This window comes from Pseudophryne corroboree, chromosome 4 (genome assembly GCF_028390025.1).
Source record: "Pseudophryne corroboree isolate aPseCor3 chromosome 4, aPseCor3.hap2, whole genome shotgun sequence".
Taxonomy (NCBI): Eukaryota; Metazoa; Chordata; class Amphibia; order Anura; family Myobatrachidae; genus Pseudophryne; species Pseudophryne corroboree.
In genome coordinates this window covers 483,680,391-483,696,008 of record NC_086447.1, presented here as the reverse complement: position 1 = coordinate 483,696,008, position 15,618 = coordinate 483,680,391, and the positions used below count along the sequence as shown (strand labels likewise).

At 42.7% G+C, this 15,618-nt stretch overlaps 1 protein-coding gene across 1 annotated transcript in view; it reads right to left on the bottom strand.

The window, feature by feature from the left end:
• Nucleotides 1-15,618, bottom strand: part of SOBP (sine oculis binding protein homolog) — a 267,379-nt gene that overhangs the window by 197,200 nt on the left and 54,561 nt on the right. Inside the window, exon 2 of the mRNA XM_063917072.1 lies at nt 13,530-13,668. Coding sequence (XP_063773142.1) covers nt 13,530-13,668 — 139 coding nt within the window. The remainder of the gene's footprint in view (nt 1-13,529; nt 13,669-15,618) is intronic.

Below are 15,618 nucleotides of genomic sequence, written 5' to 3'. Positions count from 1 at the left end.
CTTCCACTACATTCCCCTGGTGGGCCCTTCATGCACCAGTCTGGCACTGATACAAAGGCTGACTTGTGAGCCACACCCAGCTAGGCCTTTTTTATAAGAACATACTGTGGGGCTGACGCAGTTATAAATGGGCTCATATTACTTCAATTTAAAAAAAAATGGAAAAATAGCATACTTTCACACACACAAAAGAATATATGACTTTTCCTTTTAGGCTACAAACTCAAGACATCCTATTGGATAAAAAGAAGAAAATCTATTTTTTTCTTTACTTACTGAATTACAAATTAGGGAATATTTTTCTTTGGATTAAAACATACAAGAATTTTAAATTGGAATATGGCTGTATAAAAAGTGGTAGACAAGTGTATCAGGAACTGTTTTAAGCTTTATTTTTAAGTGTTTTAGTTAGCATTTTAATACTATATTTGTGTAACTGCCGTGTCTTATAGACCGCTCAACATTATAGCAGATCACAGATATACCTATAACCCAGGGGTGCCACCGTGCCAAGGAGAGCACAAAAACTTTTCAGAATGGGGTTGTTAGTGTTTAGGACAGGGTGTCAGCTTTTTTATTGTTTTTGTTTATTTTGGGTTTTCATGTTACACAAGTCATCCTTATCTATTGTGGCTTCAACCTTACACTCACCATGCTCATCTATAATTCCTTAATTAATACCTCCCTGCATTATTATTTGGAATCAGCCCAGGCTGTTTAGTTCTGGTAATATTTTTGTATATACAGGGTTATTTTAAGAGAGGATGAGGCCCATGTGCAATCTCCATAGGGCCCCCTCCTCTATCATGAGTGACGCAGATGAGTAGACTCTGGCACTGTACAGGTCTCCAGGAACATAGTGCCCTTATCGTTTCCAGTGATCTTTTTACTGTGCATGTATGCACACAACTTTGGGAAAATGGCTGCCGCACCATTTCCCCAGTGATTTGAGCAGCACGCCACTGGTGCGGGACTCTGGAGAGGTGAGAATTTAACCTTGGTACAGGGTGTGTGATGTGAGCCCCTCTGCCCCCATTATAGAAACGCCACTACATCCGCACACATTTGCAGACACATGTGAGTGCATATAGTGCGTATCAACTTTAAGTTATACCACATACGACCCACACATATTGTTTGAACTTGTTTTTATTTTTGTCAAATGCAACACCAGTGGGTATACGGCCAAGATTGATTGATAGCCTGCTCAAAGGAATAGCATAAACCTATGTAAAGCATTTGCTTTTATGTCAATAGGAAACATTATTGTTGTGATTATATACAGCATTTGTTCCAGTCTCACTATTCTATTGAATAAAGTGCAATGCGTTCTTGTAGAATGCAGATGTTGCTGTTGCAATTGCTCTCTATACAAATTCAGATAGTAGTGAAATAACACAGTGACAACTACATACAAAAGTTAATTTGATTGAAAGAAATGTTATTAATGGTGTAAGACAGGGGCGGCCAGACTTTTGGAGTTGGCGATCTACTTTGAAAGCTAAAAAGCTTTTGTGATGTACCCAGGAGGAATAATAGTGCGCGCCGCAGGCGCGCCCAAAAAAAGGGGCGTGGCATAACAAAAAGTGGGCGTGGTATAACAAAAAAAGGGACGTAGCCTTGCTGCACAGAGTGTAATGACTGCCTCACACGAAATAACACATTGGACCCCACAGGTAAAAACCTCAAACACATATGCCCCCACAGTGCCATGTGCCCACAGTGCCAGATATGCCCCCACAGTGCCAGATACAGATATGCCCCCACAGTGCCAGATATGCCCCCACAGTGCGAGATTACAGATATGCCCCCACAGTGCCAGATATGCCCCCACAGTGCCAGATATGCCCTCACAGTGCCATGTGCCCACAGTGCCAGATATGCCCCCACAGTGCCATGTGCCCACAGTGCCAGATATGCCCTCACAGTGCCATGTGCCCACAGTGCCAGATATGCCCCCACAGTGCCAGATACAGATATGCCCCCACAGTGCCATGTGCCCACAGTGCCAGATATGCCCCCACAGTGCCAGATTACAGATATGCCCCCACAGTGCCAGATATGCCCCCACAGTGCCAGATATGCCCTCACAGTGCCATGTGCCCACAGTGCCAGGTATGCCCCCACAGTGCCAGATATGCCGCCACAGTGCCATGTGCCCACAGTGCCAGATATGCCCTCACAGTGCCATGTGCCCACAGTGCCAGATATGCCCCCACAGTGCCATGTGCCCACAGTGCCAGATATGCCCCCACAGCGCCAGATTACAGATATGCCCCCACAGTGCCATGTGCCCACAGTGCCAGATATGCCCCCACAGTGCCAGATATGCCCCCACAGTGCCATGTGCCCGCAGAGCCAGATATGCCCCTGTGCCACATATGACCCCACAGTGCCAGATATGCCCCACATTGCCAGATATGCCCCCATTGAGCCATGTGCCCACAATGCCAGATATGCCCCCATAGTAGAGCTCACCGGAGTGGAGAGCGCAGCGCGCGCTTCTCCTGTCTTCCGCCCTGCTTCTCAGTCTAATCTCCGGCGGTGACGGCAGCGTGTATAGCTCAAATCAGGCACCGGTCCATGAGCTCTCATTGGCTAACGAACCGGCACCTGATTTGAGCTATACACTCCGCCGTCACTGAGGAGGCAGAGCGGCAGGCAGGAGAGTCGCGGCTTCGGGTGGCTGGGCGGCGGATCGCGATCGACTGGTCGCATGTCCGCGATCGACCAGTCGATCGCGATCGACTGTTTGGCCACCCCTGGTGTAAGGGGGCTCCGACAATTTCATATTTTTAGCGTTTGATGAATATTGGCCACATACTACTGTAAGGAGACAGCAGACCAGATCGGGACTGGAAGGTAAGCAGGAGTTAAAATGAATGGCCCTGATACTTGATTTCAACAAAAGTAGGTGAACATGTTGTTTTCTACCAACTTTTGTAGAAATTAAGGGATAATGAATAGACCCCTATGCATGTTATCTATCTACCATAGTCATCGTTTTCCTTCATTGTGGACACACTGCACCTGTTGTAATATACTGAAAATAAGTTTTACTTGAAGAATGCATTTTCTAAGCAACTAAACTCCAAAGCATTCTAAATAACATAAACAACATCCAAAGGGTGATGGACAGACTTATGTGTGGAGAGTATGCCAATGAACTAAGCCATGCTGTTTTGCATAATTATTCCTAAAAGTAAAACTAAGATGTTTTACATACATTTGCCAGCAGACAGGAAAGTCAAGTCTGTAGAGTTAGTAGTGGTTGGCAATATGGCACTGATGCATTCTGAATAGCTAAGTGGACAGAAGGCCCCTACGGCTACAAAGAGGTCACATAAATGAATGACTGTGAGGACAGCATGGTGTAACATTAACGAGCAGTTTAAAAACCTCAGCAATGCTCTTTGCATGGTAATTAACTTACTTTATGATCCAGCAAAGGAACTTCTGGATAGAGAACATTTGCTTTGGCACCACAAACAAGGTCTTGTGCACACGATATGCAAAGAAGCCTCTATGTGCTAATGATGTGAAAGCTGTGCACCAGGCTTTTTTCATTAAGCTCATTTTTAGGTTTGATTAACTACGGCATTATCTTACAGTAAAGGAGTTAAAAAATTAGTAAACCTATACATTGATAGTATGTGAGACACTTCAATAGAAACTCCCAAATATAAATGCATGTATACAAAATTTAGCGAAATGCTCCCGGTGAGCTTCATATAACCATAGATTGTAATTACTCTATTCTATTAAAACAATTTGTTTCCCTGACCAAACTATGGGCTAATTATGAGATATCTTGTTTGGGTAGACTAGCGGCTGTAAAAATTATGTTACTTCCCAAACTGTTATATATTTTTTGAGCCATTCCATACATGTTACCTCACCCTCTACTAAATCAGTTCTATGTTGTTTCTTCATCCTTTATATGGAAAGGGAAATGTGCTCGACTCTCTAGTGGGAGCATGTTTCAGTCCAAAGTTAGGGTAGGCCTTGCTGCACCCAAATTGGAGTTTTACCAACTCGCTAGCTTGTTAGCATGACCTTCTGACAGGTTTTTCTCTACCTCTCCTAAACCCTGGGTGGTCATTGAAAGCTCTCAGTCTGTCCCCTTCCCCTTGGAGGATCTCCTTTGCTTGGATTCTAGATCTCCTACCATTCTGAGAAGTACTCTTAATTCACTATATGCCTGGGATACGATGGTTAAAATCACTGGTAATATTGGGTTGCCTTCAGCGCAGTTACCATTGAAAACTGTAGGTAAATTGATCCCAGATCTCTCTCTGTCATGCTGGTTTGACCTGTGGTTCACTAAGTGTCTTGATCTATTCGACAACACTGGTGTCAAGGTATGTGCACAATTACAAACTCAATACAATATTCCCATTTGTGATTTTTATAAGTATTTACATGTGCACCATTTCCTTCAATCGCTTCATGTAGACCACTTGGCCCTAGCCTCTCCTCCATCTTCTATAATCTTCAATTGATCCAACCCATCCCCTAAAGGTACTATTTGAGCATGGTATAAAATTCTCATAGCTCCTGGTGAAACAGATAGGTTACCGGTTCAAGCCAACTGGGAGGTTGATCTGTAGATTTCTTTATCAGATGAAGAGTTGGAAAAAGTATTTTAGAATATATTAAAAATGTCTAAGTGCATTAATCATTCAGAAATGCTTGTTAAGTTGTCACAGAGAATATATCTCATTACCGAACGCATGCATAGGTTCTGGCACAACACCCCTAGGCTCTGTTGGAGAAATTGTGGAGAGGTTGGCACCCTTCTACATACCTTTTGAGCTTGAGACATCCTTACATCACCACTATCCTTCCTCTCTTCAACCACACTGTAGATATGTAACTGCCCATATTTTTATCGCTACCAGATAACCCATCACCCAATACTGGAAAAATCCTGATCCGCCTGTCCTTTCTAATATTATAGCGTATGTTCAAGGAAGCTATGATATGGAGACTATTGTCTTTAATTATTCCTCCTCAGCTGCCTCCCCTTTGACTAAGTGGAGGTTGTGACTTGACTATTTTTCTACTTTCAAGCCATTACAGAATCCACCTGCAGGGAATGGGTTGTTACAATGATATGTGGTATTGACATGTACAGCTGAGTCATACTTAACTTCATTTGGTCATATTTCTAACCTTCCTTCATAATGTGTTTATTGTGTTGGACTTTTTATTTACCTTAGTATACCTCATTTTCTCCCATCTATCTGGATTGTCTCTTTTCCCCCGTCTCCCCTTCCTCCCTGTTGTCCCTTTTGTTATTAATGTATTACTGCTGATTTTGATTTGTTGCTATGTATGTATATTATTTTTGTTTATGCTTGCTACTTTTTGTTTGATTTATCAAGGCCAATTTTTGCTCTATTTTCAAAATCTCTAATAAAAATGTATATGTTAAAAAATGTAGCTGAATGCCATTATCTAGATACAAAGTTATTGAAAGCTAGTCAGCTTCTACCCTTCATCAAAATGGCATTTTCTAGTGGCTGCATAATATACAGGTAGTGGACCTTGTCGTTTGATTGACATTAAATAATCAACTACTATTTATTTTTTAATGACTGCACTACTATTGACTTGGACCATAGGTCTTCAACCTGTGGCCCTCCAGCTGCTGTGGAACTACACATCCCAGCAGGCTACAGTTTTGCTATTAAGGCATGCTAAAACTGAGGCAGGGCATGCTGGGATGTGTAGTTCCACAACAGCTGGAGGGCCGCATGTTGAAGACCCATGACTAGTCTTAGACTAATGTCTGCAGTTATCATGTTCTATTCTAATGCCTCTTTTTGTGTAGTGTAACTGCATCTTTAAGTCACTAATCACCTTGAGTTACACCTGCTAGCAACAAATGGTCAAAAATGATTCCCATAGGTTAAAACTGAAAGTCCTGTAAGCACTTTACACAAAAGGAACAGGTACGTAATTGTCCATTAACTGTGCACCTGACAGATGTTTCTATGCTTATGTCTGTCATTGTTACATTTCATAATGCTAACAGTGCTAATGACAAGTAATGAATATATTTTAAATCAAATATATTTTTATTTTTTATTTTTGTGCTAAATAACTGCCAACGTCAGAAAAGCATAAAGGATACATTTGTTGCAAATTCTGTAAACTACCATGGATGGCCTTGTGGCTATAAAATATTGTCTTTCTCCAAATCTTTCATATTGTTAATTATTTACATGACTTTTATTGACTATTTATTGCATGAACTACTACTGTAATCTATTTTCTATCACGTAATCCTATAGTAATATGGACTTATATACCAAAGCAGCATGTTGTTTCCTATAGGGAGCATGTTGTTTCCTAGGGGGAACATCTAGATACTGGAAACAAATATACGGCACTAGCCATAGATTTTATGCTGTTACATGCTCCGGTACCCTCCAGGAGATTGCTGTCCCAATGTCAATGTACAAGTAGGCGGCACTCGGAGGCATTCAGTAATGCAAACAGCACTTTTTTGCATTACTGAAAGCCTCAGAGTGCCGCCAACTTGCACAAATCTCTGGCGGCGGCCATTTATTTGGAGACCTGTGCATGCGCTGTAGACTGTGCCAGGGTCTCTAGGTACTCAGACAGAGCACTAGCAGCACTTCTGCGACTGCCGGCTATGGGACTCGGGAGAGGAGGGGACCCACACCCGGACACCAGAAAGGTAAGTATATAGAAGAAATGGGTACACTGCACCCATTATAGATCCGCCAGTGACAAGAGGTATAACATACCGTGTAGCCATGGCAGCATCACCGGATGGCAGAGTTGCTATACTGCAGAGATGGAATAACAGAATGAATGGAAACAATGCAGTGTAATGAGTCTGGTGGGCTCCCTGTCATCTGGGGGTTGGGCCACATGACAAAACATAAAACAGGCCCCACAGACACGTTGGCCTACCAGGAATTTTCCTGGTGAACCCTATGGCCAATCTGCCACTGCTGACAGGAGAGGATCGTTTGTAGAGATGTAACTCTTGCATTATTAGATTCTTTTAATCTGTGATTGTTTGTATTTAGTAGCAATTAGAAATAAAAAGTATTTTTTTTATCTTAAATATCTCTGTTTAAATATTTTTGTGCTATTTCTATTTTATCTGATATGGTTTTAAATAATTAGAAATAATAAGTATTTTTTGATTTAACAAACATCATCTCTGTTGAAATATTTTTGAACTATATGAAATAGTTAATAAGTAAGTTTTATAAATGTGATCAGTGATTATAATTAATATAATGTTTATAGTGATATAAGGTTGAGAATAGACTATTACATATGTACAGTATTTACCATAAATGTAAATAAGTCACACATATTTTGAAGGTCGTTAGAAAGAGTTTTGTACTCATATATTTATGTAAAATATGTCAGCCAAACACCCAATTCTAGAAATGGGAATTTAGTTTATGTGTTGTTTTATATAAGTCACACCCCTGAAGAAGTTAAATAAGGTGTTCGCCAAAAAAGGAGTCACACCCGCTGGAAGGGTGGAATGGACTTTAGTAATATCTGTTCCTAAGGAAGTTACCCACTAGCTTTTACAAATATTATTTTAAGAAGTACAAACAATTATACATTTATAGCTTATGGAATATATTGTCCATGGAGAGGAGCTGGCAGGTGCCAACCAGTGAGCAGTAGCGCAAAGAATTAGAGACTATCATCATGTAGGCAAAGGTAGTAATGTGGTGGGGTCAGGTGGCTGGAGAGAACTGGTTTAGGGAGGTTGGTGAGTGTTCCTCTGTGTGGGGAGTCAGATTTGAGGTATGTGCAGAGCCGGATAAAGGCTCAAGGAGTCCCTTAAGACAAGGAGGACCCCTGGGGCCAACCTTCCCCCAGCTGCCCTGGCTCCCTTTTCAGCCCCTGGATTAAGGTGGGCAGGGACTGGAAAAGGTGCTCCGCTGTGGCAGTGCTTGGGTGCTTTGTGCCATAGGGGTCGCAGACCATGCGGCAGGTGCCCAGCACCTCGTAGTGGGGGGAGGTGCCCGCCGAGCTGACCAGCACCAGGATGAGAATGACAAGCAGCAACACCATCACCACCCCCAGGGCACCGGCCGCCACCAGGCGCTACCTGGCCACCAGCAGACTCAGATGTGGCCGTTCCTCCTGTCTGCCTTTTCGGAGGAATCTTGATGCCTTTCGGAGCACCAACCCAAAACAGAAGACAAAGGGCCTAATTCGGAGTTGATCGCAGCAGCAATTTTTTTTAGCAGTTGGGCAAAACCATGTGCACTGTAGGTGGGGCAGATATAACAGGTACAGAGAGAGTTAGATTTGGGTGGGATGTGTTCAAACTGAAATCTAAATTGCAGTATAAAAATAAAGCAGCCAGTATTTACCCTGCACAGAAACAAAATAACCCTCCCAAATCTAACTCTCCCTGTACCTGTTATACTGCAGTGCACATGGTTTTGCCCAACTGCTAACAAATTTGCTGCTGCGATCAACTCTGAATTACCCTCAAAAATTGGGATAATGGCCCTCATTCCGAGTTGATTGCTCGCAAGGCGAATTTAGCAGAGTTGCTCACGCTAAGCCTACGCCTACTGGGAGTGTATCTTAGCTTCTTAAAATTGCGACCGATGTATTCGCAATATTGCGATTACAAACTACTTAGCAGTTTCAGAGTAGCTTCAGACTTACTCGGCATCTGCGTTCAGTTCAGTGCTTGTCGTTCCTGGTTTGACGTCATAAACACACCCAGCGTTCGCCCAGACACTCCCCCGTTTCTCCGGCCACTCCTGCGTTTTTTCCGGAAACGGTAGCGTTTTTATCCACACGCCCCGAAAACGCTGTGTTTCCGCCCAGTAACACCCATTTCCTGTCAATCACACTACGTTCGCCAGAGCGAAGAAAAAGCCGTGAGTAAAAATACTATCTTCATTGTAAAATTACTTGGCGCAGTCGCAGTGCGAATATTGCGCATGCGTACTAAGCGGAATTTCACTGCGATGCGAAGAAAATTACCGAGCGATCAACTCGGAATGAGGGCCAATAAGAGCAGAGTGCCCGGGGAGCCGACACTGCGACTGTCGGAGCTGTAGTGTAGCCGGGAACCGCTGTCCAAGGTGCTGACCTACTTCTGCTCCAACAAAGCCCTGCTCAGCTCTGGCGCCCATCCCCTGGACTGGCTCTCTCTTGTCCGACTCTGTCTGACTGTCTGTGAGAAGCAGCCTGTATGCGCAGCTGCATCGATCATGCTTACAGTGGCCATGGCTGGAGTAGGGATGGAGAAAAGGCTGTCTCCATCTCTGAACAAAAAATAATAATCATGCAAACGGCAGGCACAGGGGGCCCCTGAGTCAGGGGGCCCCGGACTAATGTGTGTCACCCCCCCCCCTCCCCCCATTGTTATAATTTTACTCTGAAGCAGTTGGTGTATATGTAGTATATTTGCTTTTACATGTAGTATATTTGCCCCCCTTAAAAAAGACACTAAAATAGAATATGCCTCTATTGGGCCACTTTAAGACCCCCCCCCCCCCCCCTCTCCCTCCAATATACCACCTCAGGCTCAATATTAATGTATATATACAAACATACACATACAGGTCTCACCCCTAACTCAGATCCCTCCCTAATATAGCTTTCCCCTCTTCATACAGACCCCCTACACTCACAGCTATCCCCACTCACATAGCTACCCCTTCCTCACACAGACCCCCTACACATACAGAGCTCCCCACACTCACTGAATTCTCCTCAAACACATATAGTGCGCCACCCTCACTCAGAGCCCCCCACATAGCTGTCCTTAACTCACACAGAACCCCCCACACACACAGCTCTCCCCCCTCACAGACCCTCCCCACATGTTTGTCCCTTCCTCACACAGACATCCCCCCCCACAAACACACCTCTCCTCTGACACTCAGCTCGCCTCCCATCAAACACACACAGCGCATCATCTTCAGCCCCCCGCCATCACACAGATCCCTCACACACACACACACACAGCTCTCCCCCTTTCTCATACAGATCCCCCCCACACAGTTCTCCCCCCTCCCTCCCATAGATCCCCCCACACACACCCACACACACACACAGCTCTCCCCCATCCCTAACACAGATCCCCTGCACAGACACAGCTCTCCCTCCACACTCAGATCCCTTTCCTCACACAGATTTCCCTCACATAGCTGGTTTCCTCACACATACACAGCTCCCCTCCCTCAGTTTCCCTCTCATCAAGCACATGCAGTGTACCACCCTCGCTCAGATTCCCTTAACACACATACCCCAGACACAGCTCTCCCCAAACTGTTCTTGTCCACACCCTACAGTATTCACTCATAGTCCTTACTGACACCGACCTCATTCCACCGCGGGGAAGATCACTTGATTATTCTAAAGCACACAAAACCTTGATCAGTGCCTCCATACTAGCAGCGTAGTGTGGGCATAGCGGGAGCCGTGAGTGCCGCTCCGCCTTCACCATGCCCCCTGTATGGAGGCACTGACCGCTCAAGGAGCTTCAGGCTCCACAGGTGACCCGCCCCCCCAATCCTCCCCCGGACTCATACTGCAGGTAATCTATCCCTGATACTAGAGCGATGGAGGAGGTGCCCCTTCAGGGGTGGCGCCCGGCGGCAGCTGACTCCACTGTCTCCGGTACTTCTGCCACTATCTGTCTCTAGAATATGTTGTGGTTTGTGAGGAGGTTATTGTAATGTTATCTGTATTTTATAGAAACCACTAGAATAGACTCTGATTTAACCAGTGGTGCTGGTAAGTGTTGTATTTAGCTATTTAACATTTTCATATTTAAGTGCCTATTTAAACCTCACCAACATTACACAAACCACACCCATTTTTATGTTGATTTTCAGTTAGAAAGGCTGGGGCCACATTCTGTGCTTGTCCCCCAAGATGAACATCGCCAGCCAGCCTGTCAGGAAGAGAAGGGAACTCTGACCACCGAGCATATTTGAAAAACTCTGATGATGCCGTGTGTGAGGGGACGGGCCCCAGCCTGTGCACCCTCCATTATGTGTAGCACGTTAGAACCTAGGGGTTTGCGGGGTTGAGCCCTGGTGAGCCATCCTTGCTGGGTTCCTCTCAGTCCAGTTTTAACTCAATTGTATCTACAGCTCCTGGCCACTGTAGCAAAAACTGTCAGTCAAATTTGATGTTTCAGGGTGGGAGAGCAGGCTGCAGAGGAGCAAGGATGGGAGCAGGGCTGGTGGAGGAGGCCTTGGAGTCACTCTGGGAGATTAGTCTACCTTCAGTAGAGTCTCCCAACATTCTGAAAATCATGGGGATGGGCCCCTTGGCTGTCACTGGGCCATAGTCAGGCACCATGGATGGATGATCTGGCCCTGTCTCTTTGCTTTTACCTCCCACCATACAGATGTATCTTTACCTAACTTCGCTGTTAGCATGACATACTGTAACTTAGAGAGAGTGCTCTATTAAAGAAACCTTATTGCTAGATGCAGCACTAGATGCAGGAAATTGGGGTCCCCCGCCAAGGGACTAATAATACCGCAGGAATACTCTACTGCTTATGCTTACCTCATATATTCCTTAAATTTAAAAAAAAACCTTTCTGACATGCACTAATTAAAGACCTCAGTGTATTTTATATGTGCACATATCATGCATTCTGTAGCAGTTGCAAACTGCATTAAAAACCTTCAGCATGCGAGTGATGATTAACACACTATGAATGCAGTACACAGTTATATTAAAATATTTATTTATTTTTATTTTTAAATAGGCCTACAATTATCACCACTCCGTTTTCCATGTACTGATTCCTCTCTTTTCTTTATGTTATTATTAATCCCGGAGCTGGATTGATGTAAATACACATTATATAAGAAGTCCGCGCTGTCAGGACTCCAGAAATATGGCCGCCAATGACATGCGACCGTACCACGTGATCGCACGATGACGACAGTATTCCCAAGATGCAGCACAACTTGCAGAGTACAAGGAAGGCGGTGGGGAATCTACACGGAGGTCCGCGGACGGAAGTGTGGCGGAATAGCGCCGTGAGGCGTCACCGGAAGTGGGGCAGCCACACATGCGCAGAGCACGTCCGTGTACACAGGAAGTGTGGCGGACGTGCTCATAATGACTAGTCCGGATTCATCTTTCATTTATAGACTACTAAAGACTCGTTTTTAAAGATATTTATGACTGTTGCCATCTTATCACTATTTGTATGAGCCACACTATTTGCCCATACTATTTTGAGACATTTATAGCCATCCTTGAATCAGACCACTTCCACACAGGAAGTGAGGTCACAATTGATACCTGTAATGAAGACAGGTATATAAGACAGCGTTCCTCAGTGGACACTTACTCCTTGATGAAGTCAGATTGACGAAACGCGTTGAGTAGCCTTGCCTTGGTCCTCCATAATGAGATAAGCCTCTATTCTTTTAAAATTGCTCTTACTATTTTTACAAATTTTATGATATAGGATTACATATATACTGCCTGTATGTTTTACCTTTTATCAACTTTTTTTCTTACTATCCGCATGCACTTTACTATTTTTTATGATATAACCTTTTAAGCAAAATTTTCCCCTTTTTTTGTGAAAACTGTCTGTATACAGTGACACAACAATTTGTTACCTCATATATTTTTTATTGCTACTGTTAAAATGTATGTTAAATAAACATGTCAATTACCTTTTAATCCGCACAAAAGTATCACTCTAGTTTATGTATATATATTTTATGAAAATTAGCTAGGTTGTCTTCTAAGTATATTCCACAAGATACACCATTGGTCGCCGAATCCCTAGTATATATCTACATATATATATATATATATATATATATATATATAAAATCCATGTATATGAACTAACATTCGTTGCTTGAAATATTAAATAAGAAGGGTACCCTAAGTAAAAAATTTAAACAGTTTGTGAAGTAAACTGCGGCACTCCAAGTAGGAAAAATATAATTTTTTGTGAAAAAACAGCGTCACATAATCATCCTGAAGCTGTTGTTTCTGTGCCACTCAGGTACCGTTTTCAAAGCTAACCAGAAATGTTTTGTTACAACTCTAGTTAGCTTTGAAAACGGTACCTGGGCGGCACCGAAACGTCAGCTTCAGAATGATTATATCTCGCTGTTTTTTCACAAAAACTTATATTTTTACTACTTGGAGTGCCGCAATTTACTTCACAAACCATGTATATATATATATATATATATTTTTTTTTTTTGCCATACTACTGCCTTACCGACAAGGTATGGCACATCTGTATGTCACACATGCTGAGCATGTTTTGATGGCCCTCCTACCGTATATAAACTTCCCACTCCTAAAGTCCACCTGTGAGAATCATTAACATAGGTCTAGAGAGAAGAATGACATAGGGCCCTAACTGGTGTCAGAAGATCCACTTGGTGTTGCCATTCTTTTATTCCCAACATTTCTTTTTTGGTTTAGGTTGAGTAATTTTTTAAGACATTAGAGGTCACTTATGATAAACTGTTATTTAAATGTATTACCTTTGAGAACAGAAATATGCTGCCGTCCCTCCCCGTCTGGATGGTAATTGTTAAAATCAATATCTTCTCCCTCTTTCAGCTCCACCTTGTCATAGCCATACCAGCCAAGTAGCTCATTCATGGTATTTTCAGCAAAGTTCTGAAAAATAATAAATGTCCCATTATTTTCATGATCAATAATAATCGAATGAAGCATTCAAACATTCATAACATTAATCTGATCCACAAATTTGCCCAGTTTTCAACACATATCATTGATCGTATATGCCCAGAGTAATTTAGAGAGTGGAGTACTTGGTATGCAGTCATGCCAATATTTATAATGTCAGCAATCAGAATGTCGACACCGCAATGTTGACAGTTGTGATGCCGACATGGTTTAATCTATAGATTGTAAGCTTGCGAGCAGGGCCTTCCTACCTCTATGTCTGTCTGTTTTTGCTCAGTTTTGTTCTATTACTGTTGTTCTAATTGTAAAGCGCAATGGAATATGCTGCGCTATATAAGAAACTGTTAATAAATAAATAAATAATAAATGTAGACATATTCAGAATGTTTACATGTTCACAATGTTGACATGTGAAATGTCGATATTCTGCATGGACTGAAGGGTTGGTAGACTGCAGAGGAGAGTTAGGGTTAGGTTATAGGAGGGAAGGGTTAGAGTTAGGCACTGGGGGGTAGGGTAGAATGCGGAAGGTTGGTTAGGGCTACACAGTAAGGGCAGGGTTAGCGATACTCTCCACCAGAACCACAGGATCAACTGGAAGTCACAATCAGATGACCTGGAAGACATAGCTGGAGTCGCCAAATCTTGCAAATCAGGTAAGTCTCTGCTAGACCATCAAGAACATTTTGTTGACATTCTAATCGTGCCAAAATTTCTTCAGTGTCGACATGATAATTTATGTGTGAGGTCATTTATGCTCTACTCCAGTGGCTCCAAAACCAAGGTTCACAAATTTTTTTTTAAACATGTTTTCCACAGCACCCCTAGGCCAAATGTTTCTTATTGAGAAACTTGTCAAAAAGTACTAATTACCCATTAGAAATATCCTCCAACAAGCCTGGGACTGGGTAATTAGTACCTGCTGCTGATCCCCCCAACCCCCCCATCCCCCCCCCCCCCCCCCCGCCCTCCTCGCCAGCTCTGGCAAGACACCCACTCTAGTGACTGATATGTGGCTGGGCTTTTTAATCTGGTAACAAGTGTATTGTAGGTCCTTTCTCCTTATATATTCATTTTACTCTTTTTTAAGAATATGGTAAAAGTTTTAGGTTATCAACTTTGTGATATAATCATACATGGCTGACAAGGTTGCTTGGTAGGAGTCTGCAATGTCAATGATTAAGGGACACTGCAGATTCCAACTGGGCCTTGACAGTGAATCTTGGACAGCATCCATATTGATTTCCCAAAATGGAACAAAACACTGCCTTATAAAAAAGAAATGTCTCAGCAAAGTGGTGGTCCCCATATATAAAATTAGATCTATTACACGTCTAAGGAAATCCAGTTTTAAAACCTATCCACAAAAAAATCTGAAATATTCTAAAAACAATTTCCGATGACTAAAAATGTGATCTGATCAACATAATACAAGCACTTTCACTGTTAGCCATACAGAATGACTCGAGCAAAATCTAAATATGTTCAAATATTTGTTATGAAAAAAATTGTCCTGTTCAGAATCTTTTCCTGAAGTAATAAAATATACAATAACACACTATGATTAACTTGAGTTCATTACTGTATTTAGCCTCTACAATAGCCATTCATAGTTATCAAACATACTGTTTATTTTATATTTCCACTTGTCAATAAGGAGCAGTGAGAGACAAGTACATAGAAAAACAAGACAAATGTTATGATCTGTATCGTCTCTGATGACATAAATTTATCCATGCTTGAAATTTTTGTGTGGCCATTTTAAATCATGTAAAACCCTTGTGGTGTCTGATTTAGTCATGGATCGGATATATAATTAAAATTAGTCTTACCGCCCCCTCCTCTCCCAAACTAAGAAGACTAGAGCCAATAAGGAGGTGAGCTTCTCAGAGCTTCATACCAAGCTTGCTGCTACAGTAC